At 36.8% G+C, this 21,396-nt stretch overlaps 2 protein-coding genes across 3 annotated transcripts; both read left to right on the top strand.

Moving 5' to 3' along the window:
* The first annotated feature begins 11,856 nt into the window (after positions 1-11,856).
* LOC108174672 (ISWI chromatin-remodeling complex ATPase CHR11-like) lies at positions 11,857-13,096 on the top strand. 2 transcript variants are annotated; one of them, XM_070816178.1, is made up of 5 exons: positions 11,857-11,976; positions 12,216-12,328; positions 12,442-12,531; positions 12,650-12,812; positions 12,918-13,096. In XM_070816178.1, exons 3-5 carry the CDS (start codon positions 12,448-12,450, stop codon positions 12,929-12,931), a joined length of 261 nt encoding a protein of 86 aa, XP_070672279.1. In that variant the 5' UTR covers positions 11,857-11,976; positions 12,216-12,328; positions 12,442-12,447; the 3' UTR covers positions 12,932-13,096. The 2 variants fall into 2 exon arrangements, with proteins under 2 accessions (XP_070672279.1, XP_070672277.1); XM_070816176.1 differs by having other exon boundaries at positions 12,650-12,829.
* A 3,729-nt stretch (positions 13,097-16,825) lies between these two features.
* LOC103403874 (scarecrow-like protein 32) lies at positions 16,826-18,477 on the top strand. The gene is given in 1 exon segment (NM_001328733.1): positions 16,826-18,477. A coding segment is annotated over 1 exon segment (1,353 nt). The 5' UTR covers positions 16,826-16,879; the 3' UTR covers positions 18,233-18,477.
* The last annotated feature ends 2,919 nt before the right edge of the window (positions 18,478-21,396 follow it).

Genomic DNA, 21,396 nt, shown 5'->3' with positions numbered 1-21,396 from the left:
AAAACATCGTTTTAATTGGTTAATTGTGAACTAGTAAGTGGTGACTAAGTATGTGCTCAAGTGTAAGGATGACCAAAATCTGTGGGAATGATGATTTTTAACATGTCATGTTTCATTAAAAATCCCTGAGGCAATTGTTGTTGGAAGGTCTAGGTTGTGTTTTGTTTTGTTTTGTTTTGTTTTGTTTGTTTTGTTTTGCTCGAGGACTAGCGAAAGCTAAGTGTGGGGGAATTTGATAGGAGCATATTTATGCGACTTAGTTAGCTTGTTTCTTGGCATTTATGTTGTTAGTTCGTAGTTATTTTAGTATTTTAAGCTATTTTCGTGTGTTTGTAGGTCCAAAGGGTTAATGTGGCAAAGAAGTGCATTTTGGAGCATTTTGGAGCCTTTTTGGGCATGGAATGGATGGCATATGGTTGGAGCAAAAGGAATGGACGAAATTTGAAGTTTGTGCATCATCCTCTCCCTATAAATAACCATTTTAGCACACTCATTTCACCCAACACATCCATTCACCTACCACTACATCCACTCATTTCACCCAACACATTCACCTACCACTACATCCACTCATTTCACCCAACACATCCATTCTCCAAACATCCACCCACTACACCCATTACATCCACTCATTACCAAACATCCACCCACTACACCCATTACATCCACTCATTACCAAACATTCATCCACTACACCCATTACATCCACTCATTACCAAACATTCATCCACTACACCCATTACATCCACTCATTACCAAACATCCACCCACTACACCCATTACATCCACTCATTACCACAACACTCACCCACTACACCCATTACATCCACTCATTACAACTCCATACACTCCTCTCCCTAGCCTATAAATACATCCACCCTTCACCATAATTTGGGGGGCCATCATCCAAAGACACCACATCATCTACACAACTCTCCACCCTTCACCATAACTCACCTATATCCATCCACCACCACAAGAGACCATCCATTCACCACTCACACCTTGGTGCCGCATATTTGCAAGGAATGAGGATTGCTTGGAGTTGTGTAGTCATTCAATTTGGATTGCTGGAGCATTCTAGGTGTATTCTACTTTGGTTTTCAATGTTTAATTTCAATTGTTTCTGTTTAATTGCAAGTATGAGGAACTAAACCTCTTTTGGCTAGAGGAGAATTCGAAACCATGAATATATTTGCAATATGAATTGATTTCTTCCAATTGTGATTTGATAAGTTGTGATTGCAATTCAATTATCTATTTTATTCATAATGGATTTGTGTATGTTTATTAAGGATGCATACTTAGTTTTCATGCATGAATTTGATGCTAGGATATAAATAAGTTTTACCTAATCGTTACAAGTTTATATTCATGAGTAGTGAAGGTTGCTTGTCACAATCGCGTTAATTGAATTCTTGGCAAACGTATCATGCATTCATAGTTACAATCAAGGAACAAAATGTCGATAATATCGGCGATATATCACCGATATTATCGGTTTTTAAGGGGACCGATATTTTTATAACTATCCAAATGGTTTTCATGATAATATCGCAATATTTATTATCGACAAAATCGCCGAGGCTCCGTCGTCGCAGCTGCCAAGATCTGCGCCTCTCTTTGCAATCCGCGCTCAGACCCATCAAAATTCGCAATCCCTTCTCTTCGGATCCTAAAACCCGCTCGGGTTTGATAGATCCTCCGCCTCTTGTGGGTGTGGTGTGGCTGTGCTCTGGGAAGGAGAGTTGCAGAAATGGGGGGAGAAGAAACAAGGAGAGGAATGAGGGAGAAAGTTCGAGGGATTGGGGAAGGGGGAAACACGGGGAAGTGGGGTGTGTGTGTGTGTCTGTCTCCTCTGGGAAGGAGAGATGCAGAAAAGAGATGGGGGGAGAACTGGAGAAGAAACAATGAGAGGGAGGGTGTGTGTGCGTGTGTGTGTGGAATGAGGGAGAAGGATCGAGAAATTATGTGTGCGTGTGCGTGTGTGTGTGTTATCCGAGAGAAAAAAAAACATTGAGGGTGTGTGTGTGTGTGTGTGTGTGTGTGTGTGTGTGTGTGTGTGTGTGTGTGTGTATGGTTATGTGTGTGTGTGTGTTATCCGAGAGAAAAAGAAAAAAACTTTGAGGGTGTGTGTGTGTGGCACACGGTTTTGTATGAAAGATTTGGAAATGACTTTGCTCAGAAGAACCAAATATTCTGTCAGAGAAGAACCAAAAAATCTGCTTACTTTATCTTCTTCTCCACGTGAAGACCAAATTCTGTCTGAGAAGAACCAAAAATGCAATGTATAAAGTGTAAAATATTGTACTAATTCATTATATATAAATGATTATGGTGTGTTTAGACTTCTTTCATTAATTACTACATATTTTCTACACTCACAATATTTGTCTGCTCGCTATATAATCAACTTGATAATGTTAAGGGCTGGTTTGGTATTGCTGTGCTTTGAAAAAAAGCTGCTGTGAGAATAAGCGGCTGTGCTGTGAGAATAAGCGGCTGTGAAATAAAGCAGTAGAGCGTTTGGTAAACTTTTTTGTAAAAGTGCTTTTGGAAAAAAAAGCAGTCTGATAGTGGGTCTTTTCATTAAAGGAGCACTGTAGCTCCATGTGCTTTGAAAAAAAGCCAGTTTTCCAAAGCTGCAAATAGCAGCTTCAGCTTTTTCCTTTGATTTCAGCTTATTCTCACAGCAGCTTCCAAAATAAGTCTTTTTTTTTCAGTTTACCAAACACCTAAAACCCTTCCAGCTTTTTTTCATAGGTGCTTTTTTTTTAAGCACCTCACTCCCAAACTAGGTCTAAATCCATCATGCAATGCATTTCCTTCCAATTTTTTGTGATAAACTAATAGATAATTGACTAAATAAACATCCTGCAAAGTTTCAATAAAAATTTCCAAGTTTTTCTTACAATTTCCGTGGTTTCCATGTAATTTTTATCGATATCGATATTATCCCGATATTTCCATCGATATTTCCGTGTTTTCGGACTACCGATATTTCCGATATTACCGATATTTTCTTCCTTGGTTACAATTGCCTCGTCAACGCTTATGATTTTCATGGAACTTAATGATCTTTAATTGTATCTCTATTATGCATTCATATAGGGGACTTTTAGAGAATGATATGGGTTGTCGCATGCATTCATCCAATTCAATGAGTAAAGGAAAATCTGAGGGTTAATTTGTGCATCAATGGTTAATCTGGGGTGTTGAGCATCATAGTTTATTGAAAAGCAATTGGAGATTGATTTGTATGCAAGTGTGTCATGTGTGGAGAAAGACCTTCTAGCTAGCCCATCATCCATCCAAAATAACCAATTTCGTGCAAATCTGTTTAGTTCTAGTTTCTGTTTTTACTTTATTTTCGTCCAAAACCCAATCCCCCTTTACTTTAGTGTGTCTAATTAGTTAGAATCTGTTTTAGTTTGTGTTTTTAAGTGTTTTGAGTCTATAGAGTCTAGTTAAATGTTTTTAAGTTTCTTTTTGTAAGTCAGTTTAGTTTAGATTAGCAATCCCTCATAATCCCCTTTCCAGAACGATCCCTACTTATACATATACTACAATTGTCAAAAGAGGGTTTAATTTGAATGCTTAACTTTCATCGCATCATTGGCGAAGCTTCTCGGGGTGAGTGTGTTTTCTCCACTCACCAACGTTGCTGTACTTTTGAACAAACTTCGCTCATTCCTCCATCTATATTGCATAATTTTCCGGTCCCTTCTTCCTCCAAGAGGCAGCAAAGAAAGAACTGATAGAGTGCTTTAAGCTGCTGGAAAACGAGCTAGGGGACAAGACCTACTTTGGGGGTGAGAGTTTTGGCCTAGTGGACGTGGCACTTATCCTTTTTTGTAGCTGGTTCTATGCACTGGAGACCTGTGGAAACTTGTGCATGGTGGAGTGTCCGAGGCTGGTAAGTTGGGCAAAGAGACATATGCAGAGGGAGGGCGTGTCCAAGTCTCTGCCTTAAATTTGTCAGTGGTCTCGAAGACCGAACCTTAGATTTGTCCTGGTGTGAAATTAGTCTTCCTCCTTGGACTCGAAGACCGAACCTCAAAAGTTGGAAGAAGACCCACTCGATGCGGAAGAGTAAGGCCTGAGCTTGAAGGATTTCTTGACTGGGAAAGCTTTGGGTTGTTGGGTTTTTGCAAATTCATGGTGGACGGTGGTGAGGTCTCACGGTGGTGAGATGGAAAAATGAAAAAGAAACGACATAGTTTTTCGTGTCGATTCCCACAGGCGGCGCCAAATGTTGATGCACAAAACCAGAGGTCTTGGGACAACGTAAATCCGACCGTGGATCTGCAAGAAATGTAAATAACACAAGATGTATCGTGGTTCACCCTAATGTTTGGGCTACGTCCACACTGATTATGTATTTATCTGAGAGGGGAGGGAGAGAATGTGAGAACCTCTGTAATGAGAGTGAGGCTTTGAGAGGGGGTGAGAGGTCCTAGGAATTGGCCTCCTCCAATTGTGAGGGTGAGGGGTCCTTTTATAGAATAAGGACTCTTCACTTATAATATATTTGCCCCTTCCTTCATCACATAATTACATTTAAGTCCCCCGAGTATTTATACGAGGTCTAAATACGGAGGCCCTAATATGGTATAAACAAAAATCATAAAAGTAACTTTTTCCTTAACGTGTTGAAACGGGTTACCTACGTGTCACCCTCGTCTAAACCTGTTAAGGACCTATTATCAACGGGTTCTTTTCGTATGACTCGATAACGACCTGATTAGTTATTATGTTGATCCAAAACCTGTTATTTTCGTGTCGTGTTATCATATCATGTAAAAAATTGTTAGGTCTAGCTGGGGAAGATCATACACCAAGATGAAGTCCATCTCGATACGAATCTAACGCTACCAACCATGCCTCGAACTGTAATTCGGAAAGTTCGCAACCCAATTCACAAATTGCAGTTTCGAGAAGGTTCATACGAAGAAGAAAGGGGATGAAGCTGTTTTCAGATGCAATTATACAAGGGTTAAATTAAAAAATAATTTTGTTTTTCTAATCCACAAGGCATCATAATATTGGAGTTGGGGGGTTCAACATCAGCACACTAATTTTTAATAGAATTAAGACGGAATGACAACATTAATTTGTTATACCCATCTTTAGGGATGAAATTGATCAATTTTCAACTTCAAGAACCATCTTGATAGGGTGGGTCAATTTTAGGAACCATTTGTTATAAAAGTACAAGTCAGAATGAAATAGCACTCTTTAAGTTGAAGAGTTTTGTCATTGGCAAACCCTACAACATGCGTGTCTATAGCATGCACACAAGCTCGGAACCATTCCCCATTCTAATTAAGGAACAATTGTCTTGGTTTTAGGTTTATATCCACTTTCATGTTGTGAAATACGTTTAGATCAAAGTTTGTCCTTATGTTTGGAATGGAACAAATTTTTCCCTAGATGTACTTTGCCTCTTTTGTTCAATCATTTGGTTATCAGGGTTTGTTTGTAAATTTAAAATGTTAAAATGATTCTTATCTATAAAAAAATAAAACAAAATTTTAATTAGAGAAATTTATACTCCAATTAAAATGGGCCTTTAATTGGTCTTCCATCTAATTTTTTATCGATTTCGATTTAAGCCTCTTCGTAATTGGGAGTGGGTTAAATCGGAATTGGGAGTTGCTCTCACTTGGTATGGGATCTCCCTCTATAGATGAGATTGGAAACTTATAATGGCAAACCAAAAACCGCATGTACCTCTAATCCTTCTGTTATTTCTTTTATTGCATTCTAATGAAAATGAACAAAGTACAACAAGTAATAGGTAGGATAATGCTTGTGTTTCCCTCATGGGGAACCTATTTGTCTCCTAACTTATGATTAATGCATCTTCATGATACAAACATCATAATTGGAACCGTTGATTCTATTTATTATCATATAAAGATCATATTTGCAAAAAATCATTCAATTTGAAGATTATTTAGCATTCATATGCATCAAGCAAATGAACGGTTAATCATAAGGATGCTACTTATTATCAAAATTGTTGCTTGGTTTGACACACATGAATGGCTAAACGATCTCCAAATAGAATAATTTTTTGCATATATGATCTTTATATGATAGTTAAGTAAATTAACTGTTCGTATTATGATGTTTGTAGAGTGAAGATATGTTAACCACAAAATAGAGGGACAACTAGTTTCATTTTTAGGGAAACACAAGCAATATCTTAATAGGTATGCTTCTTTGTTTTCTATTTAGATAATTTGGCACTAACTTTAAATTGGAAGCGAGCCTTAAGCATTCGGAAGCATTGTTTACTAATGTTACAAAACCACGAGGTGTAATGGTTATTTTGTCAAAACTATTAACTGCCAGAGCTATCTAACTAACGAAAACATGTAGAGGCCCTACAGGGTGAGCCCTAACACAATGTAAGTGAGCGACCACACATAATCCGTATTTAAGGGGAAGAAATGCTAAATTCACTAATAATCCCTTTTTTAATTTTCCATGTTGTACAAGTTGCCTGAACGTCAAATACCAACTGGATTATTATTCCTAAAGCCCATTAGATGCTTGCATGTAAATCACATGCTTACCTGCATGGCATATATTTTAAATCCATCCAACCCAGAGGAGGATGCAAAGCTCTTAGTAATCATTGGGTGGCATCGCAATACTCAGCTCTAAAATCTGTTTAAAGAGGTAATATAGTTGCATGTCCTTTTTCCGTAGCTCAACATTCGAAGCAATTGTCTCTATACTTTTGGCTTTGCTATGTTGGGCAAGTTCCTCCGTTAAACTACTATTATCCTAAGACAGTGTGCTTATAATGCAAATTTTAAAACACACAAAAATCTCCTAGTTAATTTGGGTATCTCAAGCACATGGTTACATTCCTAGTTTCATGCTTACACCTTTGTTTTTTGTGTTGTCGTATAAAAGAAAAACAAAAGAGAGCATAGGTGCCAGAGAATTCCCTAATGAGAAATTCCAAAAAAATGCTTCATGTATTTGCTTTGGCCAATATGTCGTCTAGTCCTTGTTTCTCAGGTTAAGGAATCCTCCTCAAAACTCCAAACATCTAAGTATTAAATTTCACTTCCTTAACTTACATCATTCTCCTTATGTGCTTCCCCTGGATTCTTCTCCTCTCTCTTCTTTATATGCAAGCCACTGTGAAAGCTTGGAAATGATAACCTAAAATATTTAACTGCATTTGGGAAGAAGAGGTAACAGAAAAAGGTGATCGCTTTTTGTCTAATTAGATTCCTCAATCTCTTGCAAGAGTTTAAGGGCTGGCGGCATAAACACCATCGCCGGGAAGAAAACATGAAAAACCCTTTTTGAGACCTTTTGAGAGCTTGATTTGGTAATGAACTATATGCATGCATGGTTTTTTGTTATTTTATGATGCAGATGCCTTATAAAATGAAACATTGACCCAGAAAGAAAGAACTTCAAAAAGGTTTCAAGAAACAGTTTTGAATTAGTTTGTAGATGCCAACCTTATTATCAAAATAAAAGTAATTAATAATTAAGATGAAAAGTACATTAGTTTTGTTCGTCGAAGAAAATTGTATAAATTAGTTAAAAGGATAGTCCTATGCATATGGGAGAGTTATATAATATTGTTATCTAAGAATGTTTACATCTAGAGTGGATGTATGTCTGTGTAATTGTGTATAGATTATTAGATATAAACTATGTATTTTTCGTTTTACTTCTTCGTAGTTGCATGACTTTTTACTTGTTAATTCCACGTTATATGTTAACGAGTGAATAAATTAGTATGTGAATCAATAATTAGCGCTTGTAATGAACATGAGGATATAGGGATAATATATGCAAAGTAGAAAAACAAAATGGCACACTAATATTTAATTGTAATGCTTGATGTCTTACAGAGAAAAGTGCTAAGGAGACAATATTGTATCATATCTTTGATAAAGATGAGACTTACTTATATTAAGGTTTATACTTGATAAGAAATGTAGAGGTGTAGGTTTTTACTTGATGAGGAAGTGAACCAATCTATCAGTTGTAGGGTTTTTTGTTACCTATAAAAGAATAGAACATAAAATCTCAAAAGAGAAAAAGGAAATTGGTAAATTACGTGGTGTACATTTCGAGCTAGCTGTGAGTGATTTCTTTGTGGTTGTAAAGATTGAGTAGTCTATTTAAGGTGGGGCTAGGGTTAGAAGGAATAGCAGTGACAATTCCTTGAATAAGAAAACAAAAGAGAGTTGTATATCACATGTGCATATTGCAGGCAAAACAAGGCCAGGTATAAGATACACGATGGACCCTGTATCCTAACCCCTTCACATGCAAGATATTTTACATTCAAATTACCAGTGAGTATCCATAACTGGTCCTGGTGGATAAGATCCCACCAGTTTGTTTGTGCAAATTGCAAAATATGCAATCCAGAGAGAGAGAGAGAGAATGTTGAAAAATATATATGTATTCCCCAGAGAGCATCGAGTGGGGCAGAGTATATATATGGCTGACAAAATTGGAATCACTTGTATAAAAAGAAGAGTTTGATTAAGAATAAGAATATTAGAGAATTCCTTAATCTATGCGATGGGGAAGATGACCGTGGAAGGAGACACAAGTAGTGATAAAATGACGGGTGGAAAGCCTATGTTTCTTTCATGCATGGCCTTAATCGACTCTGTCTTAATTTGTGTGGTGACAAATGGCAATATTGATTTATTATAATTAGTGAGGACATGACAAAAACAAAGGTGGCTATTAGCACAAATCATCCCCATTTGTATAGTGTACACTTGCAATATAAGGTATATAGTATTAAAGACTAAATATATTAGATGGAATTTATTGGTTTGTGTTGGGCAAGATTTAGATGTGCTCGAGTACTATCTTGTATTTTTGCTAAACTAGTTCAACAATTGTCCAATTTACTAACTAGCCCTTAGATTGGTTGGTTTTCTTTGTTTTTAACGGCAAAGTTTTTTCAAGTTCAAATTTCTATTTCTTTATTGGTACTACAAAAAATATTTAAGGTACCAATCACACTTAAGGAATCATTTCTTTGTATACACTTAGGGACCATGAGTTTTGGTTCCCGACATGTGCGCTCGAAGTGGCCGGAATGGCCAGCAATCTCCGAAGTGTGTGGTAACAGCTGAACCAGGCACACCGGACTAAACCATCTGAACAAGTAATTTCGAGGTGCACCAGATTGGAAAATGGGATATGTTTGCTCGAGAGGGATATAACTGAACCGCAATTGGATATAACTGAACCGCAATTAGAAACACATCTCGATTTTTATGCATTCTTGATTTGATGAAATTGGTGTGCGCCTCAAGTAATCACAATAATAAGAGGAAGGAAATCTCTTTGTAGATTTCCTCTAGGATTATCTTCGTTAATCAATGATTACTATCCTTAAAAGTACACATAGACTCATTAAGGTTCTCTCTAAAGTTATCGCATACAATTGCTCTTAAGCATGCTGCCTGAATTCTAGTACTAACTTACCAACTTGATTGTTAGAGAGTGTTTAAGCTATAACATCGGTGCCTAGATTTTTTAGGCTCAATTGTATACGAAAGTGTGAAAATTTGGTTCTAGCACAGATTAATCACAGTTATACATGTTTTTTGAAATTGGTAAGGAGAGATACTTCTTTTCAAGTCTTCAGACGATTGGAATGTGGTGTCTAAAAGACACTATATGATTCGTTGTCTAATAAGGACTCTATGTGTACCCGTTAGATCATTTCACTTACCTAACAACTCAAACTATGGTTTACTACGTATTTGAATTACTTGTCTAATACGACCATACATCTTCATGACCTAATAGTTTTGGTTGTATATACTGGATCAGTTTAAAAATTAGATAAATATGATCATGCGCGTCATTAAATATTAAATCCATAAGATCGACAAAATAATCATATAATTTACTAGTTTTTGCATCTAAAAGTTTCATTTTTTTCTTATCCTCTTAACGTCATAATATGGAGAGAGACAGAAAGAGAGGAGTCACAACCACCAAACTTTACATGCATCGGTGCGACAAAGGAATGGTCATTGTCAACGACAATGAGGTGTTTCATATGATTTCTTTCTCTCACTCTCCAAAATAAAGATGACCAATCAACTAGCTAGATCCATTTTCATACACATGTCGATTTTATTCTTTTGGACCATGAATTTTTTCCAAATTCATTTTCATAAATATTTCAGTACAACATCTGTAGTTGCTGCATACATGTGTAACTATTGCTATATAGGAACATTGTGATAATGAAGTTCACATGAAAGGAAAGTGATGCATGCACAAACTAAGTGGTTTCTCCTTCACATTCTAATATAAAAAATGCTACTCTTATCACATTTTTCATACTATACTTGTACAATCTCTTTAATAGATATGAGACTCATATGTATTGGTGGGCTTTACCTCTATTACATAGTTGGTACAAATGTGATAAGTGTAGGATTACTCTTCTACTATATGATGCGACTTAAAAAAGGGGGATAAATTACATTTTACCATCTTAAATTGGGTTGCATAACAAGATCTTTTAAACATTGCAATGTCATATATTAACTTACAAATTCATTGCAATGTGAAACCTCCTATACTCAATCTGTTAATTTGACCATTAAATTATGACGCATTAGCTGTGGGTCTCACATTTTTACTGATGAGATGTCATTTTTGTACTACGTAGACAAACAACCAATTAAAATTATATGAAGATGCAATTAAAATTTGTTATGTTTTGGTAAAAAAAACATTGTTTTTACTATTATAAATCAATTTAATTTTTACATTGTGCCTCTATCAAGATTTAAGGATGGGCAAAATACTCGCGGGTATGGGTAACCACGGTAATTCGCCCAATTATACTTAACGGGTACGGTTATGTGTAACTATTTAAATAAATAAACGGTAATGAGTATAAATTTTTATCCGTGAAATATATCTGGGTGAACATGGGTATTACCTGCAGGTACAAATGGGTACCCATTTAACAATTTGTATTATCTGTAAAATTTATAAAAACAAAATTGAAAACCCTAAGAACTATTTGACGAGTGGACAACTGAGACCCTTCCCAATATAATGAGTTAATTTCGCTCATGATTTCTATTGATTTCTTTGTTACATTTTAGTTCATTTAAATCATATAAATACTTAATTTCCCACTATCATGAGATCATATGACCGCTTATTTCATTGGTCGATCATGAGTTAAAATTTTTTTTTCTCAATATTTACCTTTTTTCTGCTATTAATTCCAAGCCATGAGTGAGCTGCAGAAGAACTAGGCTTAGTGAGAGGTTAATAGGGAGGCGAGTTCGAAGCTTTTGGGATGACGAGTTTTAGGTAAGGGTGGGCAAATGGGTACAGGAACCGCAGGTTGGGGTGGGTAATCAAGGTTTGGGGCGGGTACGGGCCGGTTCCTATTTTGTAAAAATAGAAACGGGGCGGGGCGGGGCAGGCCTTTGAAATTTTCAATTCAGGCCGGTTTCTGAAGTATAGGAACTGTGGGTACTCGGACCAGCCCGTTTGTAGTTAGAATGGACGGATGAGATTGAAGAGATCATCTCTCCATCCAATCTGAATCGTTGGTTTTAGGTTTCCTCGTCCTCAACCAATCGAATTCGACTGTCACTCTCACTCTGTCGATCGAGTCTCTCTCGTCATCTGTAGTGCGTTGTCCCCTTCCTTTCACCACCCCGACAGCACGACATCCCAGGTGACCACCATCTTCTTGATTTGTCACCTTTCTCTCGCCGTCTCGATTTAACATCCTAGGGACCAGACTTACAGAACCTAGCCACCCCACTACCCATCTTCTCGATTTGTCACCTCTCATTCGTCGTCTCAAGTGCGTCGTCCTCTTCCCTCATCGAGGAGGAAGAGATTTAGATCCTGCAGGTTTACTCCAAGGAGATCAGCAAGCACATGCTCGACATCTCAGAAGAAAGTGAAGGGAAAGTAAGTTCAATAATCATTGAAGAGTCTTGCGTATTCAATCTATACTATCATGTCATTGATTATTGTCTTCGGTAATTTATTTTCTTTGAAGAGATAAATAGGAATTGAATTTTTGAGCAAGAATTTCTTTTGTTTAAAAAAGGTAGGATGAATGCCTTTAATTGGGTATGATTATTGCATGAGTGAATTAAGATTTTAAAAGTTCTTACTGGTGCTTACTTGTTTAATCACAAATTTAGAGGTCGTCATGCTTCCAAAATAACTGAAGAGGAAGAGGATGAAGAATGCCTTAAGGAGGAAGAAGAAGGTTTGGCTGGGGCTGGAACCACACAATTGTTGACACAACCTTCTTGTGAGAGAATTTTCTTAAATCTAGTTGATTTTCCTAACTTTCAGAAGGTTGTATTCAAATGACTTACTTCACAGTTTAAAGTTTAAGACTTTTCCTTTTTCCTTTTGTCTCAGGGGAAGATGAGGGATTACCAATTGGCTGGTTTGAACTGGCTCATACGACTCTACGAAAATGGAATAAATGGAATCCTTGCAGATGAAATGGTAAGCACCGATTTACGGCTAATAGGGTTAAATCTTTCCTTTCTTCCATGTAATGAATTGTGTATTTATTTTGTGTGAGCTGTCTTAATGATGAATATGTTTTGTTCTCTTCCATCAGAGGCTTGGTAAAACATTGCAAACCATCTCCTTATTGGGATACATGCATGAGTTTAGAGGAATAACTGGCCCTCATATGGTGGTTGCTCCAAAGTCAACTCTTGGAAACTGGATGAATGAGATTCGGCTTTTTTGCCCCATCTTGCGTGCTGTGAAGTTTCTTGGTAATCCTGATGAAAGAGTAAGTCATTCTGGTGTGATTTGTATGGGTGAGTTATTTATGTTTTGGATACTCTGTTCTAGATTTCATTACTTTCTATATCTTGCAGAAGCATATACGTGAGGACCTACTAGTTGCTGGGAATTTTGATGTATGTGTTACAAGTTTTGAAATGGCCATCATGTGTGTTAGGTCACTCTTAGCTTTGTATTAGGGCTTTCATATCGAGATCTATTCGTATTTATCATGGATTTCTTGTGATGCCTATAAACCTAATGACCTGCTAAATATTTAAATTTTGTTAATTTAGCTATATGCTTCAATTTTATGTGGATTATTTTATATGGGTTTCTGTTGTGAGTTTGATCTACTGAGTCTTGATCTGCTTTGTTCAGAGATGTTTATGCTCAAGATTTTATAAGGAAGTGGGTGCATTTGGAATTGGAAATTTTTCGAAATCTTTCCTATTGCATTGTCTGGGTTCCCTATTGCATAATTTGGGTTTCCTATGCATAATCTACTACACTAGTGAATTTGTGCAATCAGTGCAAATTCCAGTTTTTTTTTTTTTCGAAAAAAAAAACAAAAAAGAAAGACCTGTGGACCCGGCCCGATCCGGCTCGTTTCAACTGGGCTGGGTAAGGTTCGGTTCCTATATTAGAAAATGTAATTCCCGACCTGTCTCCTTTACACCCGGGTCCGGTCCGGTCCCTTCAAATTTAGGCTCGGCCCGGCCCGTGCCCACCCCTAATTTTAGGGTTTTGAAACGCCACAAAGAGTAGTTGAGGGGATCTTAATTCGTCCGAGATGAGAGATTTTTTAGTATGGTCGGCTCACGAGATGGTATACCACGTGTCACTATACAAATGGTGGGATATGTGTGTTAAAATGTTAATAACTTAAAAAATAAAATTTCCTACCACTTACATAAAAACACGTTATATACCACTTGTTGTATTCCCATCACAGTAAAGAATTTCTCGTCTGAGAGGTCTGCTATTACGGCACGAAAAAATTTCGCTCGGTTTAAATAACTCTTACTTTTTTAGGGCTTTTTTACTTGTTAACAAACTTCGTGATATATATTTATTTAAACTGCCTAAAAGAACTAGGAAGTCACAACGAATAAAAATATTCCTAGACCGTTGTGGCCTTAACTTAAATTTGTAGAGAAATTTAAATCGCATCCACTATAGGGAAAGGAAAAACAAATATCTCTCCCCTAGTGCAACTAAAAATATTGTCCGTATACTATTATTTCAATTTCTGTAGTGGTATGAGGACTTACGGATTTGAATAGAGAAATGCATGTTAATGTACCTATTGTGAGAATGTGAAGGTAAAAGAGTTCTACATTGGTGAAAAGAGAAACCTTACAAGAGCTTATAAGAGGTTGGGTTACTATCCATATTGCCAATTGGTTTTATAGTGGAACCGGAACTTTTTTTATGATATTAGAACAGATTGGCCCATGTGTGAAACCTAACCCATGTCACCCAATTCATGTTGTCCACGTATGTGTTTGGCTTGAAAATTTGCCACATGTGAAAGGAAAAACCCTGCAAGTGCTTATAAGAGGTTGGGTTACTCCCTTATTGCCAATTGGTTTTATGGTGAAACTCCAATTTTCTTCACCTAAAACAACGTTCAATTATCAAAGAAAAAGAAAATTATGACACCTTTTTTTACTTTCAATGTGTTAAAGAAACAAACGGCAAAACAAATTGGGTAAATGGTCAAATGGGTATGCTATTACAGTTAAATGGGTACATGGATGTAAGTACGATTAACCAATTATAAACGGTTATGGGTATAAGTATACCCGTTTATGCAATTACCTAACGAGTAAACGGTTATGTGAGTAAGAACTTAAATTGTTATGGGTAAATAACTACCATTACCCATTCTTCATAACCATTGTCCATCCCTAATCAAGATATGCATCAAGAAGTACACACACACAAAAAAAGGAAAAAAGGGCTATTGTTAGTCTTTAGATCCTATTTATTTCATTGTTAAGTGATTAGTTCTAGCTCGAAAATCCAATGTATTTGACCTTCGAAACTCTAAATACAATCCATTTCTTATCACTTTTTTCCTCAAAGTTTCTTGTTTCGGATGACACGTTATTGATTATGCTTCGGATAAGAATTCCAACTATTGCAGTGCAATAACATCCTCCACCTTATGCCAAACACTAAGTCGATTGATCAACGATGTGTGTGCATGTGAAACCCTAAGTTATATTTTGAAGCTTACCAAACATCCACTTTGTGCCTTTAGACCGTCTCTAATTTTTGGGTTAAAACTTAAAATTTTTAACTCAAAAAATTTTGGTTTTAACCGAGAAACAGTTTTTCTCTTCCAACCCTTATGGGTTAAATTTTTAGCTCGAGATTATTAAAGAATGAATTTATGATGATTTTGTTCTTAAAGTAACTTTAAAAAAAATATGTAGATTATTATAATTTACTTTTATGAACATTTTAACCTAAAAATATTTAGATTTCGATAAATATTGAAAAATCACTAAATTGACACCATAAAACTCATGAAATGCTATGAAAGAATATGAAACACATAATTTTTTTTTAAATTACTTTAGTCGTTGGATATAAATTTGGACCGTTAGATCTTTTTTTTTCTTTTTTACTGTTGAATTTGATCATATTAGATCTTAACCGTTGGATTCAATGAATTTGTAAATATAAAACTAAAAAAGGTACACATATATAGTGGGTCAGCCTCACTAACCCGAGGGGGAATCCTATGCTAAATTTTCCCCAGAAATGAGTTTTTGGTTCAAACTCATCTTTGCCCCAAGGGTTAGAGCAAATTAGGCTAAATTTAGAACCTAAAATTTGAGTTTTACTCAAAGTTGAAATAGGTAAAATTTTCTCTGCATAATTGAGTATTTAGACAATAAATATTTTACTTTTTGCATGTAAAAAGTTAATTTTTTTTAACCAAAATATCTAAATAATACAATACTTTTCGGAAACTATTAGTAAAATGAAACGTACTTTTTACTAAAAACAATTGCACCAAAACGCCACTACTGTTCATGAAAGGAATGAAACATAGCAACAAAAAAAAAAAAAAAAAACTGCTTTGATAAAATGATTTGTTCATGATATGCGTGATATGATCATATGATATATGGTGGCCAGTGATCAATTGGTAAAAAGTACTGATGAACTTTGAACCAAAAGATTAGTAACTGCTTCCGATCCCCATCCCTCATTCAATGACAAAATCTCAACTTCCACATACAAACAATCCCCTGGCCGGCTAACTTCACATGCCACCAAAACGCAACTCACACACTAAAACCACACCACACCCGCTGTCTCTCTCTCTCTCTCTCTCTCTCTCCTTTTATATGATATATCAGCTAGCCTTCTATCTGTCTTACCTGATCAAGAAAAATCAGCAAAAAGGCGATATGAAAAGGGATTAGACCCTTTTGTAGCTTGAAAAGGTTTGTTGAATCAGAACTGCTTCTATTGCCTTATTGCTCTCCTCACCTTTTTTCTGATTTATATCTATCCATCCACCTCTTTTCTGACTGTACAGCAGAAGAAAAAAGCCTGAATACTGTTAGGTTCAGTCTCTTTTCCCCCAATTTTGACTTCCAATTACACTTTTTTTCCATTTCATTTTTGGAGATGCGAGTTCACTCCTCCTGATCAGTCTCTTTTCCCCCATGTCAAGAACCATAAATTCTATGTATAATTATTAATTTTGCCTCCCTTCAGAAAAAAAAAAAAAAAAAAAAGAAGCTGAACTCTCTATTTTGTTCCCATTCATAATATTTCCAGAACAATTCTCCCAACTCTACTAAAAATTTTAAGTTTCCCAATGCTAAATCTACCCACTACCAGTCTGGTCTCTTTCCTTCTGAACTCCTCCGAGTAATTCCATCTTTTCTTTTAAAGCAACAAATTTTCTACCTTTTTTTCTAAATTGTCTTCCCTTCTCTTTTCCCTCCCAATGATGCAATTTACTGAGACACCACCACCAACGTCCTTGCACCAAATTATCCCCACACCCTATTCCAATAACCTCCAAATGATGAACAAAAACCAAACCCACCGTACGCGTCCGTGGCCCGGCTTCCCGACCCCAAAGTCCCTCGGAACAAACTTCGGCGACGCTAACTGCATGGAGCAGCTGCTTGTCCACTGTGCCAACGCCATCGAAACCAACGACGCCACCCTCACCCAGCAGATCCTCTGGGTCCTCAACAACATCGCCCCACAAGACGGCGACTCCAACCAGCGCCTCACCTGCGCGTTTCTCCGTGCCCTCATAGCCCGCGCAGCCCGAATCGGAAGCTGCAAGGTCCTCGCAGCCATGGCCAACTCCCAAGCCAACTTCACCATCCACACTCACAAGTTCTCAGTCATTGAGCTCGCCTCCTTCATCGACTTGACCCCGTGGCACAGGTTTGGATTCACCGCCGCAAATGCAGCAATTCTAGAAGCCGTTGAAGGGTATTCTGTGGTTCACATTGTTGACCTGAGCTTGACGCATTGCATGCAAATCCCAACTCTTGTCGACGCCATTGCCAGCCGTCAGGACGCTAATGTGAGTCCTCCGTTGCTGAAGCTCACTGTGGCAGGTACCACGGAGGACATTCCTCCAATGCTGGACCTCTCTTACGAGGAACTAGGTTTCAAGTTGGTTAATTTCGCCAGGTCCAGAAATATAGTTTTAGAGTTTAGGGTCATCCCGTCAAGTTACACCGACGGGTTTGCCAACCTGATTCAACAACTCCGCGTGCAAAATTTAGTATATGCGGAGAGTGGTGAGGCGCTTGTCGTGAACTGCCACATGATGCTTCACTACATTCCTGAAGAGACATTAACACTTCCGTCAATCAATCTGAATCCAAGCAGTAGTGGTTCGACTAGCTCTTACGCTTTCGATGTAGCATCGTCCTCTTCGAGTACTACTCCATCGCTAAGGACAATGTTTCTAAAAGCGCTTCGGGGTTTGGACCCAACGATTGTGGTTTTAGTGGACGAAGATGCGGATTTGACATCGAATAATCTAGTGTGTAGATTGAGGTCGGCCTTCAACTACCTGTGGATACCTTACGACACCGTGGACACATTTTTGCCCCGGGGAAGCAAGCAGAGGCAGTGGTATGAGGCGGATGTGTGTTGGAAGATTGAGAACGTGATAGCGTACGAAGGGTTTCAGAGGGTGGAGAGGCTCGAGCCGAAATGCAGGTGGGTGCAGCGGATGCGAAACGCCAACTTTCGAAGCGTTTTGTTCGGGGAAGATGCGGTTTCGGAAGTGAAGGCCATGCTTGATGAACATGCAGCTGGTTGGGGATTGAAGAGAGAAGACGAAGATGTTGTGCTTACATGGAAAGGGCACAATGTTGTGTTTGCCACTGCTTGGATACCTGCTTGAAATTCACAAGTTGAAATTCCTCAAGAAAATGATCTGACCAGTTAATTAATATAGAATCTCTCTTTTGTTTCTTCTTCTTTCTTGGTCTGTTATTTGATCTCTTTGGCTAGTAGCTAGCTTATAAATTAGTTAATGGTCATGTTTTACAACTAATTTTTACTTAGTAGATGAGAGCTTAAATTTTAATTAAAGTGGGGTTTGTGTCATATTTGGAATAATTTTGAACCATGCATTTGTGGTTATAATCTTCTGTGGTCTGCAGTAACCTAACAGATTAATCTTCCTCTTCTTTTCTGCAAAGTTCATCATGTTAAATTTTTCATTTTACTTTTTTGTGGTTTTAACTTTCTTGCTAGTATGAATATTACAGAAACTTTGAAATGAATGTACCCATTGCCCAAGAAATCTCCAAGCAAAAGTAGTTAATGGGTGATTCAAGAAACCTTTGGTTTATAATTGTCTCTATAAAAAATAAATAAAATATGAGACTATTTAGTTATAGAATTGTATAAAAACAGATTGCCATAACCATAAAAGTATTATGAATCTATCTATTTGCTACATTAATTGGATGAACGAACTTTTAAGAATCACCACAAACTATTTTAAGGGGAGTTCCTCCACAATTTTGTGAAGCCAAGTATCTCTTTTTTGGATATGAAGCAATGAGGCAAACTATCTTATTAGGGGTTGTTTAACAACCATTTCATATTTAATTTTCAGTTTTTGGTTTTGGTTTTCACTTTGCACTTTTTTTTTTAAAACTGAAAACTGAAATATTGTTTGGTAACTATTTTTAGTTTTTTTTTTTCCTTTTAAAAAGGCCAACTTTGAAAACTTAAGCAAGTAGTTTTCGGTTTTTGGTTTTTAGTTTTCGTTTTTTTTTTAAATTAAAAACTGAAAGTGTAATAACTACTCCCTAATTTTACGATTTTTATAATTTTAAAGGTGTGAATTGGCCAAAATGCCCCAAAAGGCGAGGATATTGACTTTCGTTGACCAGCGTATAGCGAGACATACAAAACATTCTTTTAGCGTATCCTTATAGTACTCGACGTTACAAAGCGTGGGCGCAAGCGGAATTGAAATCGAGGTTCCGATGAAGATTTTACGGAATTACAAAACTTGTGGGTATTTTAGTAAATTGGTATATCAAATTTTCTCTCCTAATAACTTGCAATTTAAAATCTATATACGTGCTTGTCTGACTACTTAGCAACACTCAACAACTAAGATCATATATGTTAGTTTACTCACAGTGGAAGTAGTCAATTCAAGGCTCAATTTACTAAAGTGTTCCTAGTTAACTAAGATCCAGTTCAGTGCATATTTTAACTCTGACAATCTTAGTTGCATGGACTTATCTATTTGCCAATAATGATGAACATATATCACAAGCAAAGAGTAAGATAAGTATACTTGAAAAGCAATAAATTGCACGGGATGTTTTTGGCCAGAAAAACCCATCTCTGGGTTAAAAAATCGGGGACTCTCCACTGAGTCCAATCCACTAGTGTGAACAAGATTCATACAAAGATCACACAAGTTCAATTCCTAGATCCCTATCTATGGAGCAACTTTACCTTTGTGCGACCTTACTTTATACAAGATGAACTCCTTCGGTCTTCACTAAGTGGCACCTCCTCCTGAGCTCTTCACCTTGTGGCACCGATATCAACTCAAATCACGAAATTATATGATGTTATGATATGCATATAAAATCTAGATTCAAACTACTAGTGAGATTCTCTAGTCAAACAGTTGAAGGAAGAATCTAACTTGAATCTAAAAGCTTGGTCTAAAAATTGATTTAAAGCTTAAAACCAGACCAAGAACTTAATGCAAAACCTTAAAACAACGCAACCCTAATATACAATGATTGGGTGTTTAATGCGAAGAAAGTTTGGCAGCTAGGGTCCTATAAATGAAAAAGAGGCAAGCTCAAAGCTTTGAAGACATTCTCTCATTATAAACCCCCAAGTTCAAATTGAAACCCTAAAGAACAAATATACCCAAGGAAATCAGATTTTCCATCAGTCAACTTGTCTCAAGGACACTTTTGGGCTGCAAAAAAAATCCAGGCAAATTAACGACTAGAAATTTACTACTAGCAGAAAAATGTTAGTCAGCCCATGTGAGCTGTCTTAATTTGTGTACCTAGACATCTGGAAGTCAGCTTACAAAACTGACTAGACAATTAAACTAGACAGAATGCAACACAAATAAAGATATGAAATGAACATGCATAAACAAACCTTTTGAAGTGAGGTGAACCATGACCTTGAACATTTAATCCCAGTAGCAGCATCTTATAATTAGATAATGTAGTCTAAAACTAAAATGAGCATGTGATACACAAATACAATATTTGACAAGGAAAGCCAAACACTTAATACTAGATTTTATAGATGCCCTGATTCAGTTTTTGGCATCCATTTAGTGAAAATTCCAAGGTTTTAACATAGTTGACCACTTGGGCGGCCTAGTTGACTTTTTGGTTGACCGTTGACTTTCTCGTTAACTTTTTAGAAAATTTGCATGGGACCCTTTTTAGCATATTTTGACGCTCTGATTCCAAATCTACCGTCTGTTTTTCCAAATTTAAACATTTTAATTGAGTTCTACTAATGAGACCTAATATTATGTTTAGATGTGATTACCATCAGAGACTCCAGCTTTCTTAGCTTGAACGAATGTGATCTCGCAAGTATCCGTGAGTGAGTTTTTTCTTTTATATAGTATATATATTTATTTAGTTTCCATAAATATTTAATAATGAATTTTCTACATGATGCCATAATTAAATTAAGGTTTATAAGAAAATTCGTAATGATAAGAATTATGAGATCATTATAAATCCTACAGAATGCCTTAACTATATTTACGGCCATGATAGTATTATGTTTACTAGAATGATCGATTTACCATTGCATGATCATATTTACGATATCTGCTCATTGTGTGTTTACACTGGTGTTTGTACTCGCCCGGGCCAGGGCGCCAACCTTCATGTTGATGTTCACATCGCACCGATATGCTCACCTTGGATCCATGGTAGGTGCCAGTTTAGTACTGGATTGTTATAGGCAATTAGGACTCGTATGCGATGCGCTTAGCACCAATCTTCACATGATCGTAGTATTAGAGCATAAATCATATTACAC

The sequence above is a fragment of the Malus domestica genome, chromosome 02, assembly GCF_042453785.1.
Source record: "Malus domestica chromosome 02, GDT2T_hap1".
Taxonomy (NCBI): domain Eukaryota; kingdom Viridiplantae; phylum Streptophyta; class Magnoliopsida; order Rosales; family Rosaceae; genus Malus; species Malus domestica.
This window is presented reverse-complemented; position numbering and strand designations above follow the sequence as displayed.